The sequence below is a fragment of the Toxorhynchites rutilus genome, chromosome 3 (assembly GCF_029784135.1).
Source record: "Toxorhynchites rutilus septentrionalis strain SRP chromosome 3, ASM2978413v1, whole genome shotgun sequence".
Classification (NCBI taxonomy): Eukaryota; Metazoa; Arthropoda; class Insecta; order Diptera; family Culicidae; genus Toxorhynchites; species Toxorhynchites rutilus.
The window spans coordinates 15,765,604-15,790,466 of NC_073746.1; the positions used below are offsets into that span (position 1 = coordinate 15,765,604).

A 24,863-nucleotide genomic window follows, 5' to 3' on the forward strand; every position below is an offset into this window, starting at 1 on the left:
CCATGAAGCGTGGGGAAATGGCCTTGCGAATTCATACAAATCGGGGGTATTTTTGTTCCGATTGAAATGTGTTTCCCTAACACAGACTTCAAAACCGAGGTTTCTGGGGAATCGGCTCTGCAAATAAATGCAAACTGCGAGTACTTTTGTCCTCGCTTGCCTTTGTGCAGAGTGGAATATGTCTGTCCTAACATGATCTTCTAAACTTAGGAACCTGGGAAAATCGTGCAGCCACTAGAAGCGAATGAACTTCCCAGTTTCAAGCAAATTCGAGATTCGAGAAGTATGTACACTTTTGGGATGTAAACTTCAGAGGGAAATGTAAAATAAAATAATCGTTTGATAATTTTTTTTTGTCTTTATTGGAAAGATTTTCAGCCTTAGGCTGGTTCATCAAACGTTTGATAATTCTTCCGTACATATATTTTGTTCTAGTCATCATACCAAACGTAAAAGGTCCGTCATTAAATTTACTTGTAACGAAGAACAATCAATCACAATAAATGAATTTACTTTACACGGCATTTGTTCATTTTTTTCACTCACAGAGCAAATATATTGAACTCAATTGAATTTGGAAACTGTTTCATTCAATCAAGAATTTAATCAATACAAACGAATGATTGCTAAGCTAAGGTAGTTCCACGTGAACCTTGCGGTTATATCATAGATATAACCCACTCATTTTTTTTTAACAGAAATCCATTTTCTCTTGAAGTCCGCCTCTGATTTGACAACTTTTGGGTTCTTCCGGAGGGCCTGCTTCATAATCGCCCAATATTTCTCCATTGGGCGAAGCTCCGGCGCGTTGGGCGGGTTCATTTCCTTTGGCACGAAGGTGACCCCGTTGACTTCGTACCACTCCAACACGTCCTTTGAATAGTGGCACGAAGCGAGATCCGGCCAGAAGATGGTCGGGCCCTCGTGCTGCTTCAATAGTGGTAGTAAGCGCTTCTGTAGGCACTCCCTAAGGTAAACCTGCCCGTTTACCGTACGGTCATCACGAAGGGGGCGCTCCGCTTTCCGCAAGAGCAGGTCGCTTGCCACACCATGTACTTTTTGGCAAACTTGGACAGTTTCTGCTTGCGAATCTCGTCCGGAACGCTGAATTTGTCCTCTGCGGAGAAGAACAACAGGTCCGGCAGCTGACGAAAGTCCGCTTTGACGTAGGTTTCGTCGTCCATTACCAGGCAATGCGGCTTCGTCAGCATTTCGGTGTACAGCTTCCGGGCTCGCGTCTTCCCCACCATGTTTTGCCTTTCGTCGCGGTTAGGAGCCTTCTGAATCTTGTATGTACGCAGGCCCTCCCGCTGCTTGGTCCGCTGGACGAATGAACTTGACAAATTCAGCTTATTGGCGACATCCCGGACCGAACTTCTCGGATCACGTCTAAACTGCTTAACTACGCGCTTGTGATCTTTTTCACTGACGGAGCATCCATTTTTGCCGTTCTTCACCTTCCGGTCGATGGTTAAATTCTCGAAGTATCGTTTTAGTACTCTGCTGACCGTGGATTGGACGATTCCCAGCATCTTACCGATGTCCCGATGTGACAACTCCGGATTCTCGAAATGAGTGCACAGGATTAATTCACGACGCTCTTTTTCGTTCGACGACATTTTTCCAAATTTACGAAAAATTGACAGTGAAGCATGGCCAACGTGATCTATACACTCTTATCTGATTATAAGCGAAAGCTGAAGATATAATTCCTAAAAATTAAACTTCTACAGCGTTTTTTCCGTGATGCAATTTGATGTGACACACCCTTTATACAAATGATATACCATTATGGGGAGTAGCAAATTTACTGTTATTTTTAGGCTCATTGAATGTTATAAATCGGAATGCCAAAACATGTGCTAGAAATCAATTTTGAGTGTATAAACTAAATAGAATAGTCTTTTTGTTATTATTATCCATTAGATTTTCAATATCGACGCTTGACGCTTTATCCATAACATTAAGCTGCATGATAATGCCCACCGTCGATCATTCCTCGCGTGTAGATTTAACGAGAGGAAATCGAACAAGAACAACAACTTCCATTGGCCAATAATCAATTCCAGCGAATCACTAACTAACCGTAGTTTTCTCGTTTCTGAATCATGAACGCTCATTTCCGGGTCAGTTAGAAACGCGGGTCCACCGCTAGTAAATCTGCGATGTTACTGTTGACGAGCAAGCATTGAGAACCCATGTGATCGGGGCACCCCCACAGAGCCAATGACACACAGATGGAGACCGGTTTTGATTAGTTGATTCTATCGATTTAATTAATGCAGGCGATAGACAATACACTCTGACAATTATAGGTTTTATTTCAATACATTACGAGGTTGAAGGTTCTTTTCAGGATTCGCTCCCCGGTTTCGGAGATAGTTTAAACCCAATCCAATGCACGTGCCTACGGTCCAACGCGGGAAAATCCTCAGAATGGTCAACTGAAAAACCAAAGATTAGTGCAATCATACAGAAATACGTGATAAGCTTAGACTGATTGTTGTACTTGTATCGCATGCTTCCAATGACCCGATGTGTGCGCTGCCCTGCCAATCATCCATGTTGCCATTTTCGTATACCGAACTACTCCTGCCGACGTAATCCTCCACAGGAAGTACGACTGCCATTGCTGACTCATGTTCGTATCGACCAGCAAGGGGGTAACTAGCTGACATTGCACACCGGTGCCGCGCACTTCATCCTGGAGAGACTGCGTGAGGCTGTTGAGAAAAGCCTTCGATGCGGCATACATCGAGACGTATGGAAGGGAAATGAATCCGGAGGAAGACGTAACATTTACAATGATTCCACGGCGCCGACGTTTCATCCCTGGGAGAATCATATGGGTCAACATCACCGTGGGAAGGATGTTCACTGAGAGACTCTGATGAAGTTCAACTTCCGAGATATCCTCGAAAGGAGACGGATGTTTGTGTGCCATTCCGACGTTGTTCACTGGGTGAGAGATAATCACACACATAGTCGATAATTGCGATACCGGGAAACTTGACCCTTTGCTATCTCACCTAGCATTCCAACTTCAATGGGAGCAAGCTTCGAGCTGATCTTCGGGTAGACTTTCGCTCCATCTGAAAAATCAACGGCAATCCACTTCACTTGCACTTTATAGTTTGATCGTATTTCCTGTGCTATCTGAACTAGCTTCGATTCGGTGCGCGAAATCAGCATAATGTTTAATCCCTCACGGGCCAGATTTTTGGCGTATTCCTTTCCAATTCCATCGGATGATCCCGTGATCACTGAAAGGTAACACCGATTAGAGCTCGAGCGATGCGTGATTTTTTGTTCATCTCACCGGCCCACGGTCCGTAGCGTTTGCTCAGAGATGAATTTTTACAAAACAATAAACCCCAAATAATACTTATTGGCGAACGGAGGTTGTCGTACAAAAACTGGATCGCCGCGTAAATTCCAATCACGACGAACAGCCAAACGATTGCATCCTCAGCATCCGACATTCTGCTCCCGATTCGACGTCGCGATTGAGACTAACATTAGAATCGCGCTGTTAAATCCCATTTACCGGCGTTATTTTCCCAGTGCTTGTGAAGTTGTGTCGATTCGAAAGATTGTTCAATGCGAGTTGTGTCTAGTTGCGGCGCGGGTTCAGAATAATTTGCATTAAAAAATGTATTAATTACGGTAGCAGAACGCGTCACCATCACATAAGGAGGTGTTTGACGCGCGGAATGCAGCTGCTGAGAGAAATATTCCACTACAACGATATTTAACGTTGCTAGTAAATGCTACGATCAGATCTGCTGAAACATTGTTTGAACTATCAGTTGAACTTGTCTTATGCTCGATGATTTGTCCTTACACAGTTTTGTTCAGGGTGTTTTCAAGAAACTTTAAGTTGAAATGAAACAAAGTTAAATGGAGTTGATTATCATGAATTTTAAGGTCAGAAAACACCTTTCTCACATGAAAAAAATAAATTTATCCAGATTATCTCAGGAGGTGATAGACGATCATATTTGATGAAAAAAATCCTCCTACGCATATGTTCGAATTGCACCAATGACAGAGTTAAAGATTTTTTTTGTTTCGGACTCTGTTGCCTCAAACTGGCTCTACATTAAAAAGTACGCTACGGAAGACGATTCTAATGCCTTCATTTGAAAGATGAGTAGATTTAGTACTGGATATAGTAGTGAAACATCTAAATTAGTGTTTTTAAATAACATTTTAGAAGTGAAAAATATAAAAGGTAGTAATTTTTAATGCGTAATTATTAATTTTATCCCAAAAACTCATATTAAACTTGATTGTTTCTATCAATCAAATTAAATCTCTCAAACTACTCTACAATTTGTTCTTTGACGCCCAACTTCTATCTTTCTTAATTTCGCTGCAATATCGATATAAATAATTCTTGTGGAAAATTCAATTCAAGTACATGAGTACGACCACCAAAGCACCAACAGCGAAGGGTCCGAGTATGCTGCCTTGAGAAATTCCGGACCGAATCTGAACAGGAACAGAGCAGGAATCTCCAATCTTAACCAAGAAGATGCGGCCCGTGAGGTATCAACAAATCCATTATGTGAACCACTCTGGAAGTCTCATTCGCCTGAGCTTCTCAACTGCGTAGATGTGCGGTACCTTGTCGAAGGCTTTGGCAAAGTCCACATAGACAGTGTCGACTTGCTGTCGCTTCTCCAACTTATCCAGAAGAGTCGATACGTAGCTAAGCTAGTTTGTAGTGGTTGAACGTTACTCTTCATGAAACTCATAGAGTGCATCATGCACCATGCATTTGTAGACCTTCAGCGGGCAACTGAGAATGGAGATCCCTCGATAATCCTCTACATCATTTAGGGAACCAGATTTATGAATTGGTGTGATTGAGGCGCACTTCCAAAGCGCAGGAAAGCACTTCTCATTGAATGAATGGTCAAACAAAATACTTGCGGGTAGGGCTAGGGAATTTGCGCACTGTTTAACGAAAAACGGAGGCAGTGGATCAGGACCAGGGTCTTTTGATCCATCGATTGATTGTAGATTGTAATTTTTCCATTATTCAGTAAGACGTCGTGCACAAATTACGTAACGCGAGTAGAGTGGACAGCGGGTTCGAGGTTGCATACTTAATGTGACATAGAGAGGAGGGATGATCATTATATAACAAAATTACATTTTTATTTTTGAATAAATTCACGGGCCCTTATATGCTTGAGCAGCTATCTTCGATTCTCGGACCGAATGAGGTGTGTTTCCTGAACCAAGATGATAAAGCACGTGTTGTAATGTGCTTAACAGCAGCCATCAATGCATCTCGGATCCTGACTTTGTCATGGCTGCTTAGCATAAGCGTATTCCTTCTGTTATCGCAGGATGCAAAATAAAGCTAGAGCACATTGGCAAGTATGGAAAAGTTCATTCGCTCATTTCTCCACACCTAATTCTAAATCACTCTTGTATCTGCTTGGAATAATCATGGCGAAAAGAATGCAGCAAACAATCGTGAGATTGCACGATGAATCATTTCACAATCCCCGACCACCTTCAATCGGGACTGAGAATTAACATAACAAAACAAAGAGTGGAAAACAACATCCAATGAATGAATACTCCTTTGGAAGGATCGCACGAAACAAAAGAACGAGTGAGTCGAAATAGAATAGATGAATCTGTTTGTATGTATGATTTTATTTTCCCTTGTACTCATTTCCTTGTCAGCATTCAAGGGCACATGAATCTACCTTCCCGCTCACCAATAATATGCGTTAATATGATCTTTTGCGTTGGCTTAGATCGTTTAATACTAGAATAAAAAAATGTCATTGCAATAGTGCACAGGAAACAACTCGACTTCAACTATCTATATTTTACTCCCGCGATCGAGGCTCAATGATTGTTATTTGAGAGAAAAACGAATGATTTTACAGAGACACTCGCTGGCTCAAGCAAAAGTATCCAATTTGATACTATCACCATCTAACGTCATTCCGAGAGGCAAATGAGGGAATGCAAAATTCTCTGAGAATAAATGAGCGGAATCGAGACAGTATTTCTAATCGAGAATGAATTTTGAGAAAATGATAGGAGGTATAAACGGAGAATAGAAGGGTGAGTTTTATCTGTGGATGAGTGTTGTTGAACGAACTTCGATGCGATTTTGCCCATACCTGCACATTGGTCATGCTGAAGCAGTTCAATACAGTGGTCCAATGTACGTTGCAGGTCGTTCAGGAAGGCACTGTTCTTCGAACGCATTTTCTCTTGCGCTCTAATTTAAAAGGTTGTGCGAGCAGCCTGAGTTCAAAACTATTCGGTAACAAGGAATAATCAAACCAGTAATCATAATTGATGTGGATGGAGGACCAGACGCAAATCCTCGTTTTAAAAAAAATCACAGATATTTACGATTTATCATTTTAATCAATTGAATCTTGATGCAATATCTGTTGCTACAAATGTCCGACGCAGAGCATTCAACGTTGGATGGCTACTCTTTCCCGGAAGTTAGCAGGTTCAATACTTCTTCATGATCATGACGTATCTCACTTGGATGAACAACTCAAAACAAGGGACCCGTAACTTGAAACGAAACCTTTCGAGTATGCAGGGGAATCGTTAGATGATGTGAGGAATAACCGAGCGATCGATGGATATCCCGTCAAAGTAGAATATATTGAGTCCGTAAACTTCCAAATCTATAAAGCGAAAACGTTTATCAATTTCTGGACTATTTTATCCAAAACTACTATCATAATTTTATAGAATTGTTTGTTAACTGTTACTGTTTCAAGTAATCAACATGTTTTGCCATTTTTGTTACATTTTGTTCACTCTCTTACATGACTTCGTTAATGTGTGCAAATATGCGTTGACAAAAATAAAAGCCCACCCTCAAGAAATAATATTAAAATCATTCAAAACCTTTGAGTAACCCCTCGATTCCACATGATATGACAGCTATGGATGTACGTTATTATTTACAACCTTTCAGTTGACGCGATATAAACAAAGTGTTGTTTACGTTGGCACATAAAAGTCGATTGTTCACAAAGAGTTTCAAAAAAAAATCAAAATGAGTGGAAAGAAATTCTCTATCCGCTTTTTCTTTCACTTCGTTGTTTCTCCATTTACATTTGGAATCTCTGTCGAATCAATATTTGGAATTTGTTGAATATGAAATTTTGAAGATGTAAGATTTGTATCGACTCAAGTTGCTGTCTTTTTAAGACACTTTCTCGTTGCTCATCCGTTTCGCGAATGATTTGTTCAAACGATTTTTGCTGCTTATCCAGTCTACGATGAAGCATTTCGTTAAACCCTCCTAAAGATAATGGATGAGATTGTGATTGATGATTATTTTCTTGAAAATTTACTTATAGTATCAGTGAAAATCAAACATGTCCGTGAATTACTCTCTGTTAGGGCGCAGTTTTTCCTCCAACGTATTCTTGCACACTGTATGTTTATTTTGTGTCGTAGGAATGCTGTTTGAATGATTTCATTTCTGCGCATGACAATTACTATTTGCTAAATTTCACGATCAATTAGTCCGAACAATTTCTCCCGAGAAACTGGCTTCGCATTTCTTTTCTCCCCCAATTTCCATAATGAACGCCTGATCTGCTTCACTAACCTGGCCAACATTTAGATTCGAAAGCAAAAACACAAAGCCACATATAAAAACAAAATCGACAATCGTCGGCAATCTCAATCGGTCAAAATAGACTCAGCAAATGAAATGAAGCAGAATTGGATGATGAATGGCGCCAGAGGAGAAAAAAAAACTAACGAAATTATCATCTCAACATATCGATTCCTTTCTGATCGCCAATTGACGAGTATCGTCGGTAATTGCTTTGGCACGAAAATCGGTTCCAATTTCTTCGCAAAGAAATGCCAAAAGAGTCGATTCCCGCAGAAAACACGTGCCATCATCCATGAGAGAGAGGAAGATCGCTTTCGATATTGCGGATGGCATATCGAAGCATCTCGATTATGCAAATTGAGGTTAGCCGCGTAAACAACGCGTACAATAACGACATGGCTTTCGATGATCTTTGCCGAACTACGGCTAACTCATCTGGTGAGTTTACTGCGCAAGACAAATCTGGGCTAACGACCCACGCATTTCTCTCATTGTCTTCGGCAGATATTGAAGATACGATGTTTTCACTAAATTTGTACTAAGCGCATCGCCCTCGGTGACGAGTGAAATTGAGCGGCAAATTTCCTCGCGTTCACTGAACAACAACCCCGGCCATAACCTTTTCTCAGAAGTGCACATTTCTTTTACTATTTGTTTTCATTCATGAGAAGATTTCCCGCCGACTAGTTTAGAGGCAATCGCCACGCTTGCTCCATTGTGAGTCGTATATTTTTATGAACAATTCCATGATCATTCATCAGCTATTCCCGCTGGACATCGTGGTCATCGAAGAAGCGAAAGTCGTCGGGCCGTAAACGCGTCGCATAAATAATCGGACAAATTTCTCCACGCCCAGAAATGAACGCGTGATAGAATTTCCCTGACAGCTGATTCCGAACGGCTCACGTTGTTCGATCGGTTGGTAGTAATTGGATCTGATCGAGGAATGATAGAAATATGGAAATCCGAGAACAAGTTAATCCACTGGTTTGGAGGGATTGCTCCGATTCAAACACAAAAAACCAGCTTATGGAAATTACGCAAGCGCTAGACGTAACAGGGAGAAAGACATTAAAATGACAAGAATGAAACGTCAAACAAATGGGAACAAGCGGTTAACCATTCGTCGGCTCCAAACCCATTGCGTGACACGTTTGGATTGTACTCTAGTTAATAGTTTTATTGCACAAGGGAGACGCACGCGTCTGGGAAAGTAGAAATCCCACGGGAAATTTACAACACCTGGCTGGATGGATCGCTGTTTCATTAGCGAATTTATTGCAATATGTGATGTCAGTTTAGATGCAGGTTTCTGAATTTATTTTCAGTGCACGTTGTTTTTGATGTATTGTTTGTGTAAGCCTCTAGTTCAAATGAGTTCGCCTTTAATAGCGGTTAGATTGGCGTGTGAAAGTGGTACAATTACACATTCTGTGCACCTATTATTAACGATGAAAATGAAGAAGATAAATCATGTAGAAATTAGTATAGCATATACTACATTCAATCGATACGAGTAATAGCAATAGAATTAAATTTTCGAAAGAACTTGAAGGCTGTGTATTCATTATTCATCATTATATTCAAAAGGGGAAACGCCAGTGTAATGACCATTATTTCGTAGAGTATCGATTGATCAATTTCAGATTTATGTTCGGTAGAAAGGTGACATTTCGCACTAAACAAACTTTTACAGTTCGTTTTTGTTTAGTCATTCAGTTGTCAATCACACAGTATAAAAGGATTTTTTTCACATTTTACAGTTTATCTTTGATAGAGGCTGAATCGTAATCCTAGCGGTTGAATTATGAATAGTATTTATGGTTCCAATATTGTAACAACCGGTTTTGTGCATTTTCCCGTTTTGTTGATTTCGTTCAGATATTTTTGCATATCCATCGCTGAAAAGGTGGATAGAATCACAGAAACGATCAAAGCGTCGTACTTTTATTCAATGAAATATGAATTGGTTACGTGTAAAATTCTATGTTTCTTTCTAGTTGCTTGGTAGAAGCTCATAATAAAGGAACTTCGTTGCAGTGAGAGGGTGTGTTACATTGTAGTTATTTAGAGTGTGTTACAAATGAGATAAGATTGGTCTCAGTGATAAAAAACCTAAAAAAGAAACCTTTGCAAAGTGAACGAAAAGTATTCAATAAGGTTTGCATTATAAAATGGACTTTTTTCGGTTGGAAAAAGGAAAAAAAGGTTGGAAAACTAAGACAGATAATTGAGTTTGATAAATTTTCTGTGGAAGGTAATTATATTAGCTTACTTGCAAAAAATTCGACGCTACCCGAGCGGTCTTCCAACAGTTAATCGGAACATTCGCCATGACGGACGAAAACATGTGTGTAGGTATGTTTTTGAGTCCTTTCTACGTTTTGTTTATCAATTCCTTCTCAGTTTTTGCGACAAAATTGTTGGAGTAGATCTTACGCTTAAGATTTGCCCAGAAATTTTCGATGGGACGCATCTGGGGGACGTTGGGCGGGTTCGCCGACTTGGGTACCACATCCATATTAAACCGCTCTATCTCCTCCAATGTACGCTTCGAGTAGTGGACCGACGTCAGATCCGGCCAGAACACAGCGTCTTCGACCATATGGCATTTATTGATGAACGACGCCACTTCCGGCAGGCACTTCGTACTAAAGAGGAGCGGCTTTGACATCTTCTTCTCGCTGATTGTCAGTCACAGCAGCATCTTCTTGGGGAACTTGGTGTGTGAAATAAACTTCACTTCGGAGCTCACTTCCTTCGTGGGGGAAGTAAAACACGAAGTGCATCTTATTCAGCCGCTACCGCTGCGTCATCGCCTGCAGCTCCGAGACCAGTGGACGGGACTTCCGCTTCCTTCCATGTTAACCAGGTACTTTTTCACTGTTTCTCCGGTTGCACCAACCTCCCGGCCAAGCGCATGCAGCGATGTAGCCACTTTTCCCTCGATCTTCTTCCTCAGCATCTTTTCGAGCTTCTTGTCGCTCAGGGTCATCGGCCGTCCTGAACCGGGGTTTCTTCCGATGCTCTGATTGTTTTCCAGTAGTGCCAAGACGTTTTAGATGCCGGAACGGACTATCCGGCGTCCACAAAGTGTCGCACGATGTCCGTTTTCGACGCGGCGGGCTGCCGTTCTTTGAACAAGCACACTTCTGAATGGAGTGGCTTTACTGTTTTCGCCATCACGGTTAAAGTTCGACCGATAGAGCTGTCAATTTTTTTCTGCTGATGTTCGCATGGGTTACTATGATTGAATCTGTATGGGTAGTTTCGTCGGTGCGTGAAAAATCGGCAATTTTTGTCATTTTTTAATGCGAATGTTTTATGATGAATTGGCATCAACACACTACTAAAAAATTCGAGGGGTTGTATCCGGGACACGACCGCCTAGGACGTAGGCCTACGCAATCTTTTTTTTTTAATTTGTTAGTTTATCGTTTCGGATATTATTTGCGAATACGTTGAAATTTCATGAATAACTGTGAAATGTTCCGGGGACCCTGAAAGCCATCAAACTGGCTTGCATGGTTTTGTATAATCATTTCGAGAAAGATTCTTTTTGGCCTTTGCGAGAACAACACACTGAATAGTCATATGTCGAAATATGTTTCTTTATATCAATGCACGCATTGCATTGAGTATTTAACGAGAGGCATCTTCCGTGCATCGCCATTCAACAAGCATCAAACACGCGTCTAGCAGATGCACACAGTTGCAGCGATAAAAATGAAACATCGCGAGAATGACCGTTTATGAAAAATCGTTTCTCGACTCTCGGTCAAAACCATCAACAAAGCTAGGAGCGTGTTGCATTAATTAATTGCAATGCCAGATGCACTTCAAGTGAAATATTCGCTAGCGTTGACAGCTCGAGGGGAAACGTAAAACACAAAACGAGCAGAATTAGCGACCTTTGTTGTTTCGGGCACAGAAAGATTCTGAAAATTTTCCCCAGAGAAGATGCAAATATTCTCTTTCCGCTATCCCTTTTCGTTGTATCTATTCTAGCGGCTGGATAAGTTGCCGTTATTGACAGCTCTGTTCGTGAAGGCACACAAATGAACAGAACAAATGTATGGGCAAATGGGAATGCTTCCAACTTACATCAATTTAAACTATATACAGACTATGGGATTGTAATGTATAGCATATAAAACAAATCTTACAAAACTTCCGAATCGATTGGTATGCAAATCGTTAAAATCCGTTCGCAGCAAAAATAGTTATTAACGTTAACTTTATTTCATAAAAACGTGACCTGTTTTCTGATTTGGCACTCTTAAATTTTGACGTAGGACTACGTCTTAGTCCTACGTCAAAATTTGTCTTGGTACTAAGTTAGCCCGATGTTAAAACTTCATTGTGTGTATGGAATTCAATAAGTAAATCGTACATTTTTTCAAATAAACAAAAATTACGACTGTACCGTGCTTCACAAACATCGTAAACTCATTTTATAGTATACTTATTTACCTACCTTAACGCAAAACAAGACAATATTACTCTACATTTTAATTCATCAAAATCAGTGTTATTCGTTGCTTTCAATATACGCCTTCGGGAATATCAATTCTACAGAACAAACTTTATTTCACAATGTGACGTCAACAAAAACCGCGGGGACAAATACTTGGATGTTTGCATGACCATGTAGTCACCCAGTGAATTAAACATTATACATTCAAATTAGATTTCGAAACGCCTCTTACTGCAATTTGTAGCAAGTCTATTTATAAATGGATGAGATGGTGATTATCACAATTTAGCAGATACATTCTACACGTAAAGAATTATTTTTTCACACAATTAATATGCGTAACGTGACTAAGGTATGAAGTTTCAAAATATTATGCACAGCTTCAGCGTAGATTATTCTCGTTTGCAAACAATTTAAATCGTTCGCAGAATACTGTACTGAATCGCTCTAAATATGGCATTTCCACTCTAAAGAGAGGAAATGCCATATTTAGTTTCTAAGAACAAATGACAAAATACCACAAACGTACGCAATATAAAATTGTTGCTGCATGAACTCAATATCTGCAAATTGGCAAACATGTCTTGTCTTGCCGCAAAACAAACGTCAAAATAATCCAATGCAATTATGCCTAGTTTTTACATCTATCGAAATATTTTAGTTCAAAACAAAACAAGTTTTACTCTGCAGCATAGATGTGACTTTTGTCCCTGGAAAACATTCAACACTTTCGTCGCCCAGAGCGATTCGGTCGAGTTTCTTGCGGGACCCAAATTCAACTGTCGGTGCGCTAGAGAAATAAGAGGGCAACGATAATAATGAATTCGAGCTCGATTCAGGACTATTTTTCTGTTGAATCCGAATGAAATCAACCGACTGCTGATTAGAAAACTTATAAAAATAATTTTTCAGCTAATTGTACAGTGTTGCCAATGATAATAAAAAAATTAATTCAACCGAACGTACTTGTTATATATACTACATTCGATGACGATAATAACTGTAATTTTATTGGATAATATGGAATATTCTGTTCAATAGATTGCGAAGCTTCTGTGAATATATCATACCTAGAACATAAGTCACTTTGTGGGAAAATAATCGTCATAAACTATATCACATTTGGCAACTCCGACTTTCCACGTGATTCGTTTCCATTGTTCGTTGCGCTTGGCAGATAAAAAGCTAAAAGAAGAGGCAAGTTGCAATTTTTTTTTCTGAGAATGAGAATAATAATTGCGCAACTCGGATAGGGGAAGTGGGGGCATAGTGGTCACCCTAAGGAATATGCCCATTTCCAGCGCCCACATACCGATTTAATTCCCGTTTCTCGAAGAATATTATAGTTCAACTCATTGTTCTTCAAGATAGCAAACGGCTTTTACTATAAAAATTCAAAATAGTGCACTTTTCATCATTAGAAAAAAAAGGTGAAAAATCCACCTTTTTTTTTTATTGGAGGTAAAGTGGTCACCTAGTGGAACAAAGTGGTCACCCGACCATATCAAGCTAAATGGGATAGATTTATGCGTTTTTTTTTCGTCCAAATTTGTTCAAATCATATTTGTTATAGTAGATACATGCATGAAATAAGCTTGTCCTATTCACCTATAGTCTCAATTTAAATTTTCTCTTACAAACAAAAGCGTAGTAAGAAACATATAACGTTCCGCATAATGAGGCTTGGTTTAGTTGGAGTGGCATATTTATTCAGGGTCAAAGCCACAAAAGGATCTTCTTCTAGAGCAGAATGTGATGAGGTATATCAGCTTCAGTAAACAGAACATTGTAAGTTGTTATTCACCTATGACCACTTTGCACCTTGACCACTTTCACCTATGACCACAAACATGAAAATAATGTCTATGCTAATTAATCACTGAGATTAAACAAAATATCTGTTCACCCCTCCTAGAATATGTTAACAGTCGTTCAAATTGATGATTTGTCCAACATATCAGATTGAATAAAGTAAATTTCACGAGAAATTCCTTAGACACCATGCGCACAGAACTACGGCTGAATGGCTATCGAGAGAGTAATTCCTGTTTTTATTTGTATTTTGACATGCGACAGCTCTACTGAAGTACAGGGTGGCTCTAAAGTCATTAAATTCTTCAAACATAAGGTGACTATCAATACGACATCTAAAGTCAATAGTTATACTACCAAACAAGCAAGTGACCACTTTGCCCCCCATGACCAATTTGTCCCCCTATAGTAATGCACCGAAATCCGGACGCTTAAGCGCTCACGAATATAACTTCAACTACTAAAATATATTGACATATCATAGCATGAAAAATTCTATAGAATTAGAAGGCCTTCATCTAAGTTATGAATCACATAATTCCACAAAATCATGTTATATTTGTTCAAAATTTGAAATTTCTTTCATCGTATCGTGATTTTAAATCCGGACACTTTTCTAATCATGATTTGAAATCCGGACACTTTTGCTTTTAAATCCGGACACGTGTTTTCTTTGCAATTCTTTGAGAGAAATTATTACATATTTTCTCTAAACCAATCAATATGGGTATCAAATGAAAGTATTCATGAAAAATGGGAATCCAAAAAGGCCACCACTACGAGATGGTGCCGTAAAAAATTATATCGCCAGATGATGCAGATTGGATAATTTATCACCGTGAGTACTACCTTGTGAAATTTGTATGGATTCTATAGTGAACTGATCCTGACGGGTGCTGCTTATTTATGAGTATACTCTTTCAAACCGTAAATTGGCAACCGACATTACCAACTTACTTAATATCATATTCTACATTAGACAAGAACCTTTCTAATAAAACTTTAATAAATTCTATCAAGCGAACCAGCTCATTTGCAACGTTCTTTCGCTCTTTAGTTCATTGGTATCAATAAAGGGTGTGTCACATCAAATTGCATCACGGAAAAAACACTGTAGAAATTTAATTTTTAGGAATTATATCTTCAGCTTATAATCAGATAATCAGATAAGAGTGTATAGATCACGTTGGCCATGCTTCACTGTCAATTTTTCGTAAATTTGGAAAAATGTCGTCGAACGAAAAAGAGCGTCGTGAATTAATCCTGTGCACTCATTTCGAGAATTCGGAGTTGTCACATCGGGACATCGGTAAGATGCTGGGAATCGTCCAATCCACGGTCAGCAGAGTACTAAAACGATACTTCGAGAACCTAACCATCGACCGGAAGGTGAAGAACGGCAAAAATGGATGCTCCGTCAGTGAAAAAGATCACAAGCGCGTAGTTAAGCAGTTTAGACGTGATCCGAGAAGTTCGGTCCGGGATGTCGCCAATAAGCTGAATTTGTCAAGTTCATTCGTCCAGCGGACCAAGCAGCGGGAGGGCCTGCGTACATACAAGGTTCAGAAGGCTTCTAACCGCGACGAAAGGCAACACATGGTGGAGAAGACGCGAGCCCGGAAGCTGTACACCGAAATGCTGACGAAGCCGCATTGCCTGGTAATGGACGACGAAACCTACGTCAAAGCGGACTTTCGTCAGCTGCCGGGCCTGTTGTTCTTCTCCGCAGAGGACAAATTCAGCGTTCCGGAGGAGATTCGCAAGCAGAAACTATCCAAGTTTGCCAAAAAGTACATGGTGTGGCAAGCGATCTGCTCTTGCGGAAAGCGGAGCGCCCCCTTCGTGATGACCGGCACGGTAAACGGGCAGGTTTACCTTAAGGAGTGTCTACAGAAGCGCTTACTACCACTATTGAAGCAGCACGAGGGCCCGACAATCTTCTGGCCGGATCTCGCTTCGTGCCACTATTCAAAGGACGTGTTGGAGTGGTACGAAGCCAACGGGTCACCTTCGTGCCAAAGGAAATGAACCCGCCCAACGCGCCGGAGCTTCGCCCAATAGAGAAATGTTGGGCGATTATGAAGCAGGCCTTCCGGAAGAACCCAAAAGTTGTCAAATCGGAGGCGGACTTCAAGAGAAAATGGATTTCTGTTAAAAAAAAACTACAACCTGACGTTGTACAGAACCTTATGGACGGGGTAAAGAGGAAGGTGCGAGCATACGGGCTTGGGCTCGAAGTATGAATAAAAAGAAAATGCCAAAAGTTGTTTAATAGTTTTTATTTTACTGTCTAAAATTTTCAAAAGGATCGGTCTACTGGGCGAATTTCTACAGCGTTTTTTCCGTGATGCAATTTGATGTGACACACCCTTTAGAGTAATGCGGGGCAAAGGTGCGTACCTAACTGTTGTCGTCCAATAACTCTTGAAATAAAAGCAAATAAAATTCTGTTTGCTTACCAAATTGTAACTATATATATTACCTTCGAAACGTAGTACAAGCATTTCTCGAGTTGTGTTTGTAATTGGACAAATACCTATTTTAATACAAAAAGACAAATGCGCACCTTTGCTCTACAAGCAATTTTTGAACTAATCGAATTTTTAAAAAAAGCTCTTGAACTTTTTCACAAAAACGAATACGCACTATCATCTACTATAGAATGAATATTTCCTTGACAGTGTAGTTTCGAACTTTCCAGTTATTTTAGGTAACGATTTACGTCATCTCCAAAACTGAAAAAATTAGATCAAAACATCGCAAAACTCTTTTTACCTCATAACTTTTTGCTACTTTCATGAAATGTATTGTTTTTATATGTGTGAGCTGCTGGTGTAATAATGTATCAAACGAATACACTGTTGTAGAATTTTTATGCTCGTTTGCTTCAAAAAAAAAAAAAAAAAAAAAAAACAATTCCCACCTTTGCCCCGCACTACTCAACCGGTATTATGAGCAACAACAACATATGCTAACTGGAATCCAACATACATAGGCAGCTTCATAGCTATTCATGTCATGCCATTGATATCGTTAGATCAGATAGAACATTTTCTGATTTGGATAGATTTCGTTTTAATGAATTGAAGCACTGGATAGGATTATTTTTCCTCAAAGTTTTATCACTTTCTTTTTTTTTGCTAGATCAGTGGTCTCAATGTTTTGTCCGACACTGCATATAGACATTGAAGTTTGATTGAGCAAGTGCAGAGATATCTCAAGAAACATAAAAAACGTGAAAACCTAAAATATTTAAAATGTAGTTATGTAGTTTTTTAAACTAGCCTCTTTCAAAGGATGGTGCATGAAAATTAAAATTCGTTTCAAAGAATTTATGTTATAACTAGTGCTTATTCAGATAAAGTTTTCAATTTTCTCCTAAATGATTTGAAATTTCGTTCTTTGGTGCACATTCTCATGGAATGGGTCTGTTGGCACGGGCACTTTGGCAAAGACTCGAATTGGTTCTAATACTTGAAAAAAAACGACCGAATTTGACACAAAACTTTATTCCAATAAAACAATTCTTGGTTGACTCGATTACTTATGATAAGATAGAAGATTGACGTGTACGTTCTGAAGTTTGATCGTGTTTTACACTATTCTGGTTTGTGCATAGCAGTATATACAAATTCAGTGGTGATAAGGGATACGAAAAACGAACTATAGGATTCTCTTCTCTCGTTAGCCGAAGGCTAATGATAAGGAAGGGTATAAATTGAGAGTGATCGAGTGCGATCAATACGGCCTTATATACTAGATCGTAAAGCTATGCTAGGGTTTGCGCTAACAGGCTCTATTGTTCCTATTAATTCGGCAACCGGCTGTATGTGATGCAATATTTGAATACAGGGATTCGCCTCTAATTGGGCATCTAGTTAATTGGACAGACCTGTTATGCATTTTTGTAATCATCCTTTGTGCATGTTTCTACAACACGATGATTTTTAAGGAGTATTTCCAATCATTTTCCAACCATTTTATTAGATTATTTTGTTTTTCGCATTATTTTCTTTCATACTTATTAGTTTGATGTTTAATTATTTTTCTGTTTCAACTTGTTTTCACATTGTGTTGTGTTTGTTGATATGTGCAATTACAGGTCACAAATGCCTCTAATGCGACACTGAGTTGTGCCTCGGTATGTCCAATTAGAGGCCAATCTCTGTATTTTTCATTCTCTCAACTAGAAATGAAACTGTCTGTCATCTTTTCGCGTCCCTGGCTCACTTTCATTGGCACAACTAATCGTCACAGCTGCTGCGTCAACACATTCCTGTGAGCTAACGGTGCTCTGCTGATTCACACTTAACATGAATGACGTGATCTTTCACCACTTTTTGTAAGGTGCGAGATGGGATTTCTGTCGACATGTTTTTGTCAATAAATGCGAGTAATGAAAAGAGTAATGCGACCATGCGGTGATTACACAAAAAAAAAAACTCAGTAAAAGTCAGTATGATTATTCTCTTTGCAAACAAAGTTTCATAATGATTACAGATGCCTTACATTCCTGAAGGTTTATATATAAACGATCTTTTTAAACCGATACGCATTTGTGAAGTATTTATGTTCTAGATCTTATGAACATATCGGTATCGAGGTCGATACCGACTCGGAACACAATATTTCGGGAAAATATATTTTTTCTATGCTGAACCCTTCTGCAAACACTCTTTGCCAGTTCAAGCGCACAACATGTTATCTCAAAACAACCGTTAGCTTCGTGTGCAACGACCACACAACGACCATAATATGCGAAAATGACAGGCTCATCTCGAGAGTTAATGAGCGAATCGCAATATTGTATCGACCCACACTTATCGATCCTCGAACCTGTTCCGTAGATGATGTCCTACACCCATCACCGTCACACCTCTGTCAAAACAAATTTAAACCGGCTAATCGCACTCTCGCCTGGCGTCAAAATAATTATCCGCTTCGAGAAAACATCGGCTGTCACTTCCTTGGAAGCTATTTTTCCTGTCGAGAATAATAAGTCGAGTTTAACTCCGCTTGGGACCCAAGACCCCAAAGGGAAACAGTTGAGATGGTCGGTCATCGGTTCTAAGCCACCGGAATGAGTGGGATGGGGCCAGCAGCATCGGAACGAAGTAATGACTCTCGCCGGAGTATTTCTTCGGAGGAGTCCCACGTGAACGGAAACTGTTTGGCCAAAGCGCCCGCGGTAATTGTGGGAACAAACTACACACAAAAAACACAAACAAAACGGAAGAATGATGGCGTGAAAATTTCGCGCGTTCGTATTGTGTTCCCCGAAAAAAAAGGTTTGATTCTGCGTAGCCGCGCGACGGCTGCGGAGATTATCGCTCGAAAACGTTTCGGAGGGGCTTGGAGCCGTCACAACTCGATGGGAGCGATCGTTACGAGCAACTGTTGACCTATTAAGCGCTGGTCTCTGCGTCTGTCCGAATCCGAATCTTCGACACGGGGCATAAGTGTGCGAATTATACACTAATCGCCGAATGATCGTGAATTTGCGGGAAAATGGGCTAATGTTTTCATTACCACGCGGAACGCTGGCCGATGATTGATTCTGTTCCGCTGTCCAAAAAAAGGTGGGAAATGTTTTGCGCAAAAGTGTTTCCTTGCTTCGTTCAACTTATGTCGCTTAAACCTCTCGTGCAGCTTGAATGTAGGTGAGATTTTTCCGATAGCGTCTGGTTAGCGATACATCCAACGCTGATTGGACTGACAATGTCTAGTATGTGCCATAGTTGTTCAAACTGGTTCGTACATTACGCTGGCTGTGCAGGGTCGATGGATTCGGATTCATCTTCCTTCATCGAACATCAGTTGACTAGAGACATACCTTCAAGCATCAATGCATCAACAACACACAATTGTGTCAACGGCATTTCGTTGAGCGGAATGACATTCGCTCGTACGATAGACCACTCACGCCGGAAGATAGGGAGTGATCGCAAACCATAAATTAGACAGCGAGAAGAATGCTGCTTCTCATGGGCTGTGCAGGCGGATGCACCATAATGATGTTTGAATCTTGATTAAGGTGCTAATTGCTGGAGTTGTACCCGTAAAATGATTAGCTTTTCTGCAATCTTACCACACCCGTCAAATTGTGACTAACCGATTTGAGTGTGAGGGCGAATGACATGGTGGTAAAACATTTTGGAGAAAATTGCAGTCATTTCGGTCGCCTATCTCGTGAGTGCTTTCACGATTAAAACTATATGCATCTATTGTCATGTTGTTTTTTTCCCACTCAATCCCAACGAGTAGCGCAGCATTGCGAGCGATCTTCATCTGTTGCGAAGAGACAATTAAAGTGCGATTTAACAACAACAAAAAAGGTCTCCCGAGTTCACAAACTAAACAAGGGGGAAATGTTGAGCGTTACAGCTATGTTTAATTAACCATGCGTTGGTGCGGCTCCCGGAACAGTAATCGGCTTTGTCCAGTGGCATAATTGTCTTTTTGTCTGGAAAGTAATCTACAGAAGAAAAGATTGTGGCGAAATTATCTTCCATCACACTATTTCTTGCTATTGACATTTTTGTATCAGTGCTTATACGCGATTGTTCTCAAAGATTTGTTCTGTTTTGTGAGAAAGGGATCCTAGACTCAGTGGAATGCACATGTCTACATGTTTGTTGTTTTTAGTTCTAGCCTTGGAATTGTTGATCTATTGTATAGTTTCTAAGCCTTTGACCTCACAATCATTCCTTTCCACTGTACTCGATTGAAATACCTCATACCTACCTTAATTTTTTTTTCAAGCTTTCCAAGATTTTTGCCACAATTAACCACTCCAAAGCAGAGTGGTGAAATGCATTTTTCGCATTCACGAGAGAAGTTCACACGACCCAGGTACATGCCATTATCACACTAATTAGCTTGTTCTGATCTGGCCAAATTCTGGATAATGAAGATTCTGGATCTGATGTTTGTATCACGGTACTGATTTCGACTTTTGGAAGCCCCTCGTTTCGTTATTTTGGAATTCAGATCCAACACATTTTTTCGTGTTTCCGCTGAATATAAGGCTAATGCGGCTGATTTAGCCAAGACACCCACACACCCGAAAGACTCATGATTTTTTTTTTCGGCGGGGTTTTCTTGTTCTTTAACTCTTTGGGGTCACGTGTCTGCTCTCAGCCACCACAGCAAGAAACTATACTAATCTTATACTATACGCAACAATTTATCAGTTCACACTTTTTATAAACGAATTTTAATGCCTAGTGAACTTGTTCAAGCATTGAAACAGTGCTCCTATGAATAATTAATAACAATACTCAGTATAAACAAAGGTTGTTACCCATGCTTGAGGAAAGACTCAATGCAAAATTTCATGCATTGCGGTTCTGTATGTTCAAACAGGAAGATTAAAGGCGGAAGACACCAAACTACTTTTTTTGTGATATATGCGAAAACCAGGGCTGTATTTTAAGCATTGTTTCGAAAGATATCATACGAAGAAAATTTTTTACACATATATTTGCGCTATCGAAATTGATCTTTGTTCGTAAGTGGAAATGAATTTTCAGGCGAAATAACGCATTTCCATATCTCATATCTATAAATAAAAAATGGAAGGCCAAATGTGTAAGGGTAAGCGCAAAACCCGAGGAAGGAATGGTTCAATTTGAGTCATCTATATTTCGTTGTATTCGTCTCTTCCCGTAGATCAATATAGCGGAGAGAAAAATCGGAAAATTGAATTCACATATGTTCTACAATTAGCTAAGCGTTGTTAGTCCATTTGATGTTGGTGCTAACGAAATTGATTTTTGTTCGAAAGGGGAAAAGGATTTTCAGACTGAATAACGTATTCCTATATCTTCTATCTATATAAACAAAAATGGAAGGCCAAATGTGTTGGTGTGCCCTAAACCCGAGGAAGGAACGGTCCGATTTGAGCTGTCTTTATTTTGTAATATTCTCTGTGCCAAACATGTATTCCATGCAACGGAAAAACATGTTATTTCCAAATTCTTGAAGAGTCTTGAACAAGAATTGTGTCTGAAAATAATTTTATACTATAATATTATAATTATATTGTTTTCTGTCATCAATGCATTGAACTGACGCTATGGTGAAGCAGGTGTTAAGGTTGTGCACCAGAAAATTATTTGGGGAATACCAAGTTATTCAATAAGTTATATTAAGTCATTAATTTATTTGAGCTCGCGTGCCAGTCGCAAAACTGCTTTCAACTAGTGCTACTTTTTTCAAGGTTGTTGAGATTAACAGACAGTTTATTTCGTTTATTTTGTCACCAAGAAAGTAAATGTTCTGGAATATTGTATGTGATTTGGTATCGCTTGCCAGTAGCAAAACTTTCTCCACTAAGGATAACAGCTGCGCTTATTTCGAGCAAAGTATTGTTCTGCGAGCACAAGAATGAATCATCAAAAAATTATTAACAAATGAATCTACAATAAAAAAAATCAGAGCGACCAAACTGGTAGAATGGTTATTTCAAAATTTTCGTTGCATCATAAAATAATATCCGCAGTTATAAACAAGCGACTTGATTTAAACCACAGCGTAGCTCAACGTCAACAATGTGGTCGTGTCTTGAACACAACCTCCTATTTTTTTCTCTTCATTTTCATATTTATAATAGCACTTAAGTTCAGTCCAGTATCACGACACAGCTAATAGTGCTGTGTCAATGTGCACTCAATGTCGACGGATCACCACTTACGCCTACGGACTCACCATTCATCGCCTGGCGTTGAACGGCGATAAGGTAGATTCTTCACGTAAAACCTAGGTAGTGTGAGTAGAAAAGTATTTTTACCCAAATAAATAACATGCGCATGTGGGGTTAAAAAGCAAAGACAGAAAACCACACCACTAACAAAGCCACACAAATTGTCACAAAATTACCGCAGCATCAAACAATACCGTCAGCGCGCACATGCTGATCGGTATTTGGCAAAGGATACGCAAGATCGAGAATTAGGCTCGAAAAATCACCCAATGGGGAGTAAAGTAAATCAGGGGTTTAGAAATTTTTTTCTCGATGCCAAATGTCTTGAAATTGCATGAAACGTCGAGATCTAGTGTCATATCGAAAATTTACGAAATGTTGATTTGCACGATATATACCATATGCAAAATATTAGCTCATTCGGACTTCATTTACTGGTGTCAAAAACGTTGAAATTTGAGTTTTTTGAAAACCGAAACATCACCGGAAATCGGGGTTTTAAAAAAAATTGATGCCAAATGTCATTACAGTTATCTCAAAAATTTTTTTTTATCAAAAATCGATTTTTCAGGCAGAAAAACGACCAAGCGCCAAAAAACATTTTTTTTTTACAAAAAAAAATTACTATAAATCTTGACGATTAATGCAATTTCAAGACATTTGGCACCAAACTTTTTTTTGAAAACCTCGATTTTCGGTGATTTTTCGTTTTTCAAAAAAACTCAAATTTGAACGTTTTTGACACCAGTAAATGAAGTCCGGATTAGCTAATATTTTGCATGGGGCATATTATCGTGCAAATCAACATTTCGTAGCAAGTTACGAATGGAAAATCGAGATAACTATTTTTATTGGCACCCCAAACCATACTTTTCGTTTCGTACTCCAAGAAAAACTAAGTCCCAGAATGCCGATTTTCGACAAAACATTTTTTTTCGAGACGTTTCATGCAATTCTAAGACATTTGGCATCAAAAAAAAAAACAATTTTCGAACACCCCGATTTCCTTTACTCCCCCCTTGGGTGAGTGAATCAGCCTTGCTGAAAGCGTGGAATAAAATTCTTGTACTTGAACCGATTCATTTATCATGGAACTACAGAAAATGTATGGTTGGACAGTTATACATAAAATATCAACATGGGACAATTGAGGTTGATGTTGTTTTTTGAAAAGCTTGGAACAAACAATAAGTTTTTTGAGGTTTTCTGGAAAATTAGGCATAACAGCATTGTTTTATGAAGAAAAGTGAAAAACGCCAATTACTGACGCGTGATGTTCATTCAAAAACTTGAAAGATTTTTTTTACGTATTGTCTTGGCGGACCGACATTTTGATAGGACCGTTCTAAAACTTACTCAAAAATTGTATTTCATGTAAAAAGCTGTGATAATCTTCATTTTATTTCATTTTTTTTAAGAATTGCATTTTGTGCATCTCTATGTACGAAGTTTGAAAAAAATCCGAAAGAGTCAGAACAGGTTCATTTAACGTGGAATTACTTTTACAAAACCAGGCGAACGAATTCCGAACACTTAATTTTTAAATATGAATTAACTAAACTTTTACGTTATAAATAATTGAATAATGAAAACAAAGGCAGACTTTGAGGTATATGCTTCATTTTGACGTAATTTACAGATATCAATACAGCCTATAATTTATAATATTTGACATTCGCAAAAAAGTGACAGTCAAAACCAATGATAAAATGTTTGCGTTAACAAATTCTGCAAAAAAACAAGCATCGTTTATTTTTCAGTTTTTGTAGTTTTTTCAACTATTTTGTTTGTTGTTTTCATGTTAATTGCTAGAATTTGTACGAATCTACAATAAATGGATGAAAAAAACGATATTTCATGCAGCAATCTTCATGAAAATTAGTTTTCTGAATATGAATCAAGTTTCTACGCATGCTACAAATTGCGAACACTTCATTTTTCAATGTGAATTTACTGAACTTTAATATTATAAATAATTTAATAATCAAAACCTTGTCATTATTTTGGTTATAGACTTCATTTTGGCATAATTTATAGGTATTGATACGATATAGCACCCTTGGTCCAGAAACCATGTAAACTATGAATGCAAATACAATCAATAATTGACGAATTTCATGCCAACTCGACTGACCGTTGGCAGAACCATCTCAGATAGCAGTGAAACGTTGTGGGTGTAAAGACATGGGTCATTAAAGCAACTTTGTATACTTGAAATATTTGAAAAATAATTAGAA

At 39.0% G+C, this 24,863-nt stretch overlaps 2 protein-coding genes across 2 annotated transcripts in view; one reads left to right on the top strand and one right to left on the bottom strand.

Annotated features, from left to right (window-relative positions):
• LOC129775873 (uncharacterized) overlaps positions 1-24,863 on the top strand; it is a 132,169-nt gene that overhangs the window by 42,816 nt on the left and 64,490 nt on the right. The gene's annotated exons all lie outside the window — the stretch shown is intronic.
• Positions 2,249-3,589, bottom strand: LOC129775874 (very-long-chain 3-oxoacyl-CoA reductase-like). The gene is made up of 4 exons (XM_055781048.1): positions 3,320-3,589; positions 3,030-3,263; positions 2,510-2,958; positions 2,249-2,444 (listed from the first exon to the last, which is right to left on the bottom strand). Exons 1-4 carry the CDS (start codon positions 3,480-3,482, stop codon positions 2,319-2,321), a joined length of 972 nt encoding a protein of 323 aa, XP_055637023.1. The 5' UTR covers positions 3,483-3,589; the 3' UTR covers positions 2,249-2,318.

Excerpts from the sequence above, each read along its gene's own strand:
- LOC129775874 (XM_055781048.1), bottom strand. The coding sequence starts at position 3,482 with ATGTCGGATGCTGAGGATGCAATCGTTTGGCTGTTCGTCGTGATTGGA. Across the intron at positions 3,264-3,319 it reads ACGCTACGGACCGTGGGCCG|TGATCACGGGATCATCCGAT; the intron begins GTGAGATGAACA and ends GTTACCTTTCAG. Across the intron at positions 2,445-2,509 it reads ATTGGAAGCATGCGATACAA|TTGACCATTCTGAGGATTTT; the intron begins GTACAACAATCA and ends TTGGTTTTTCAG.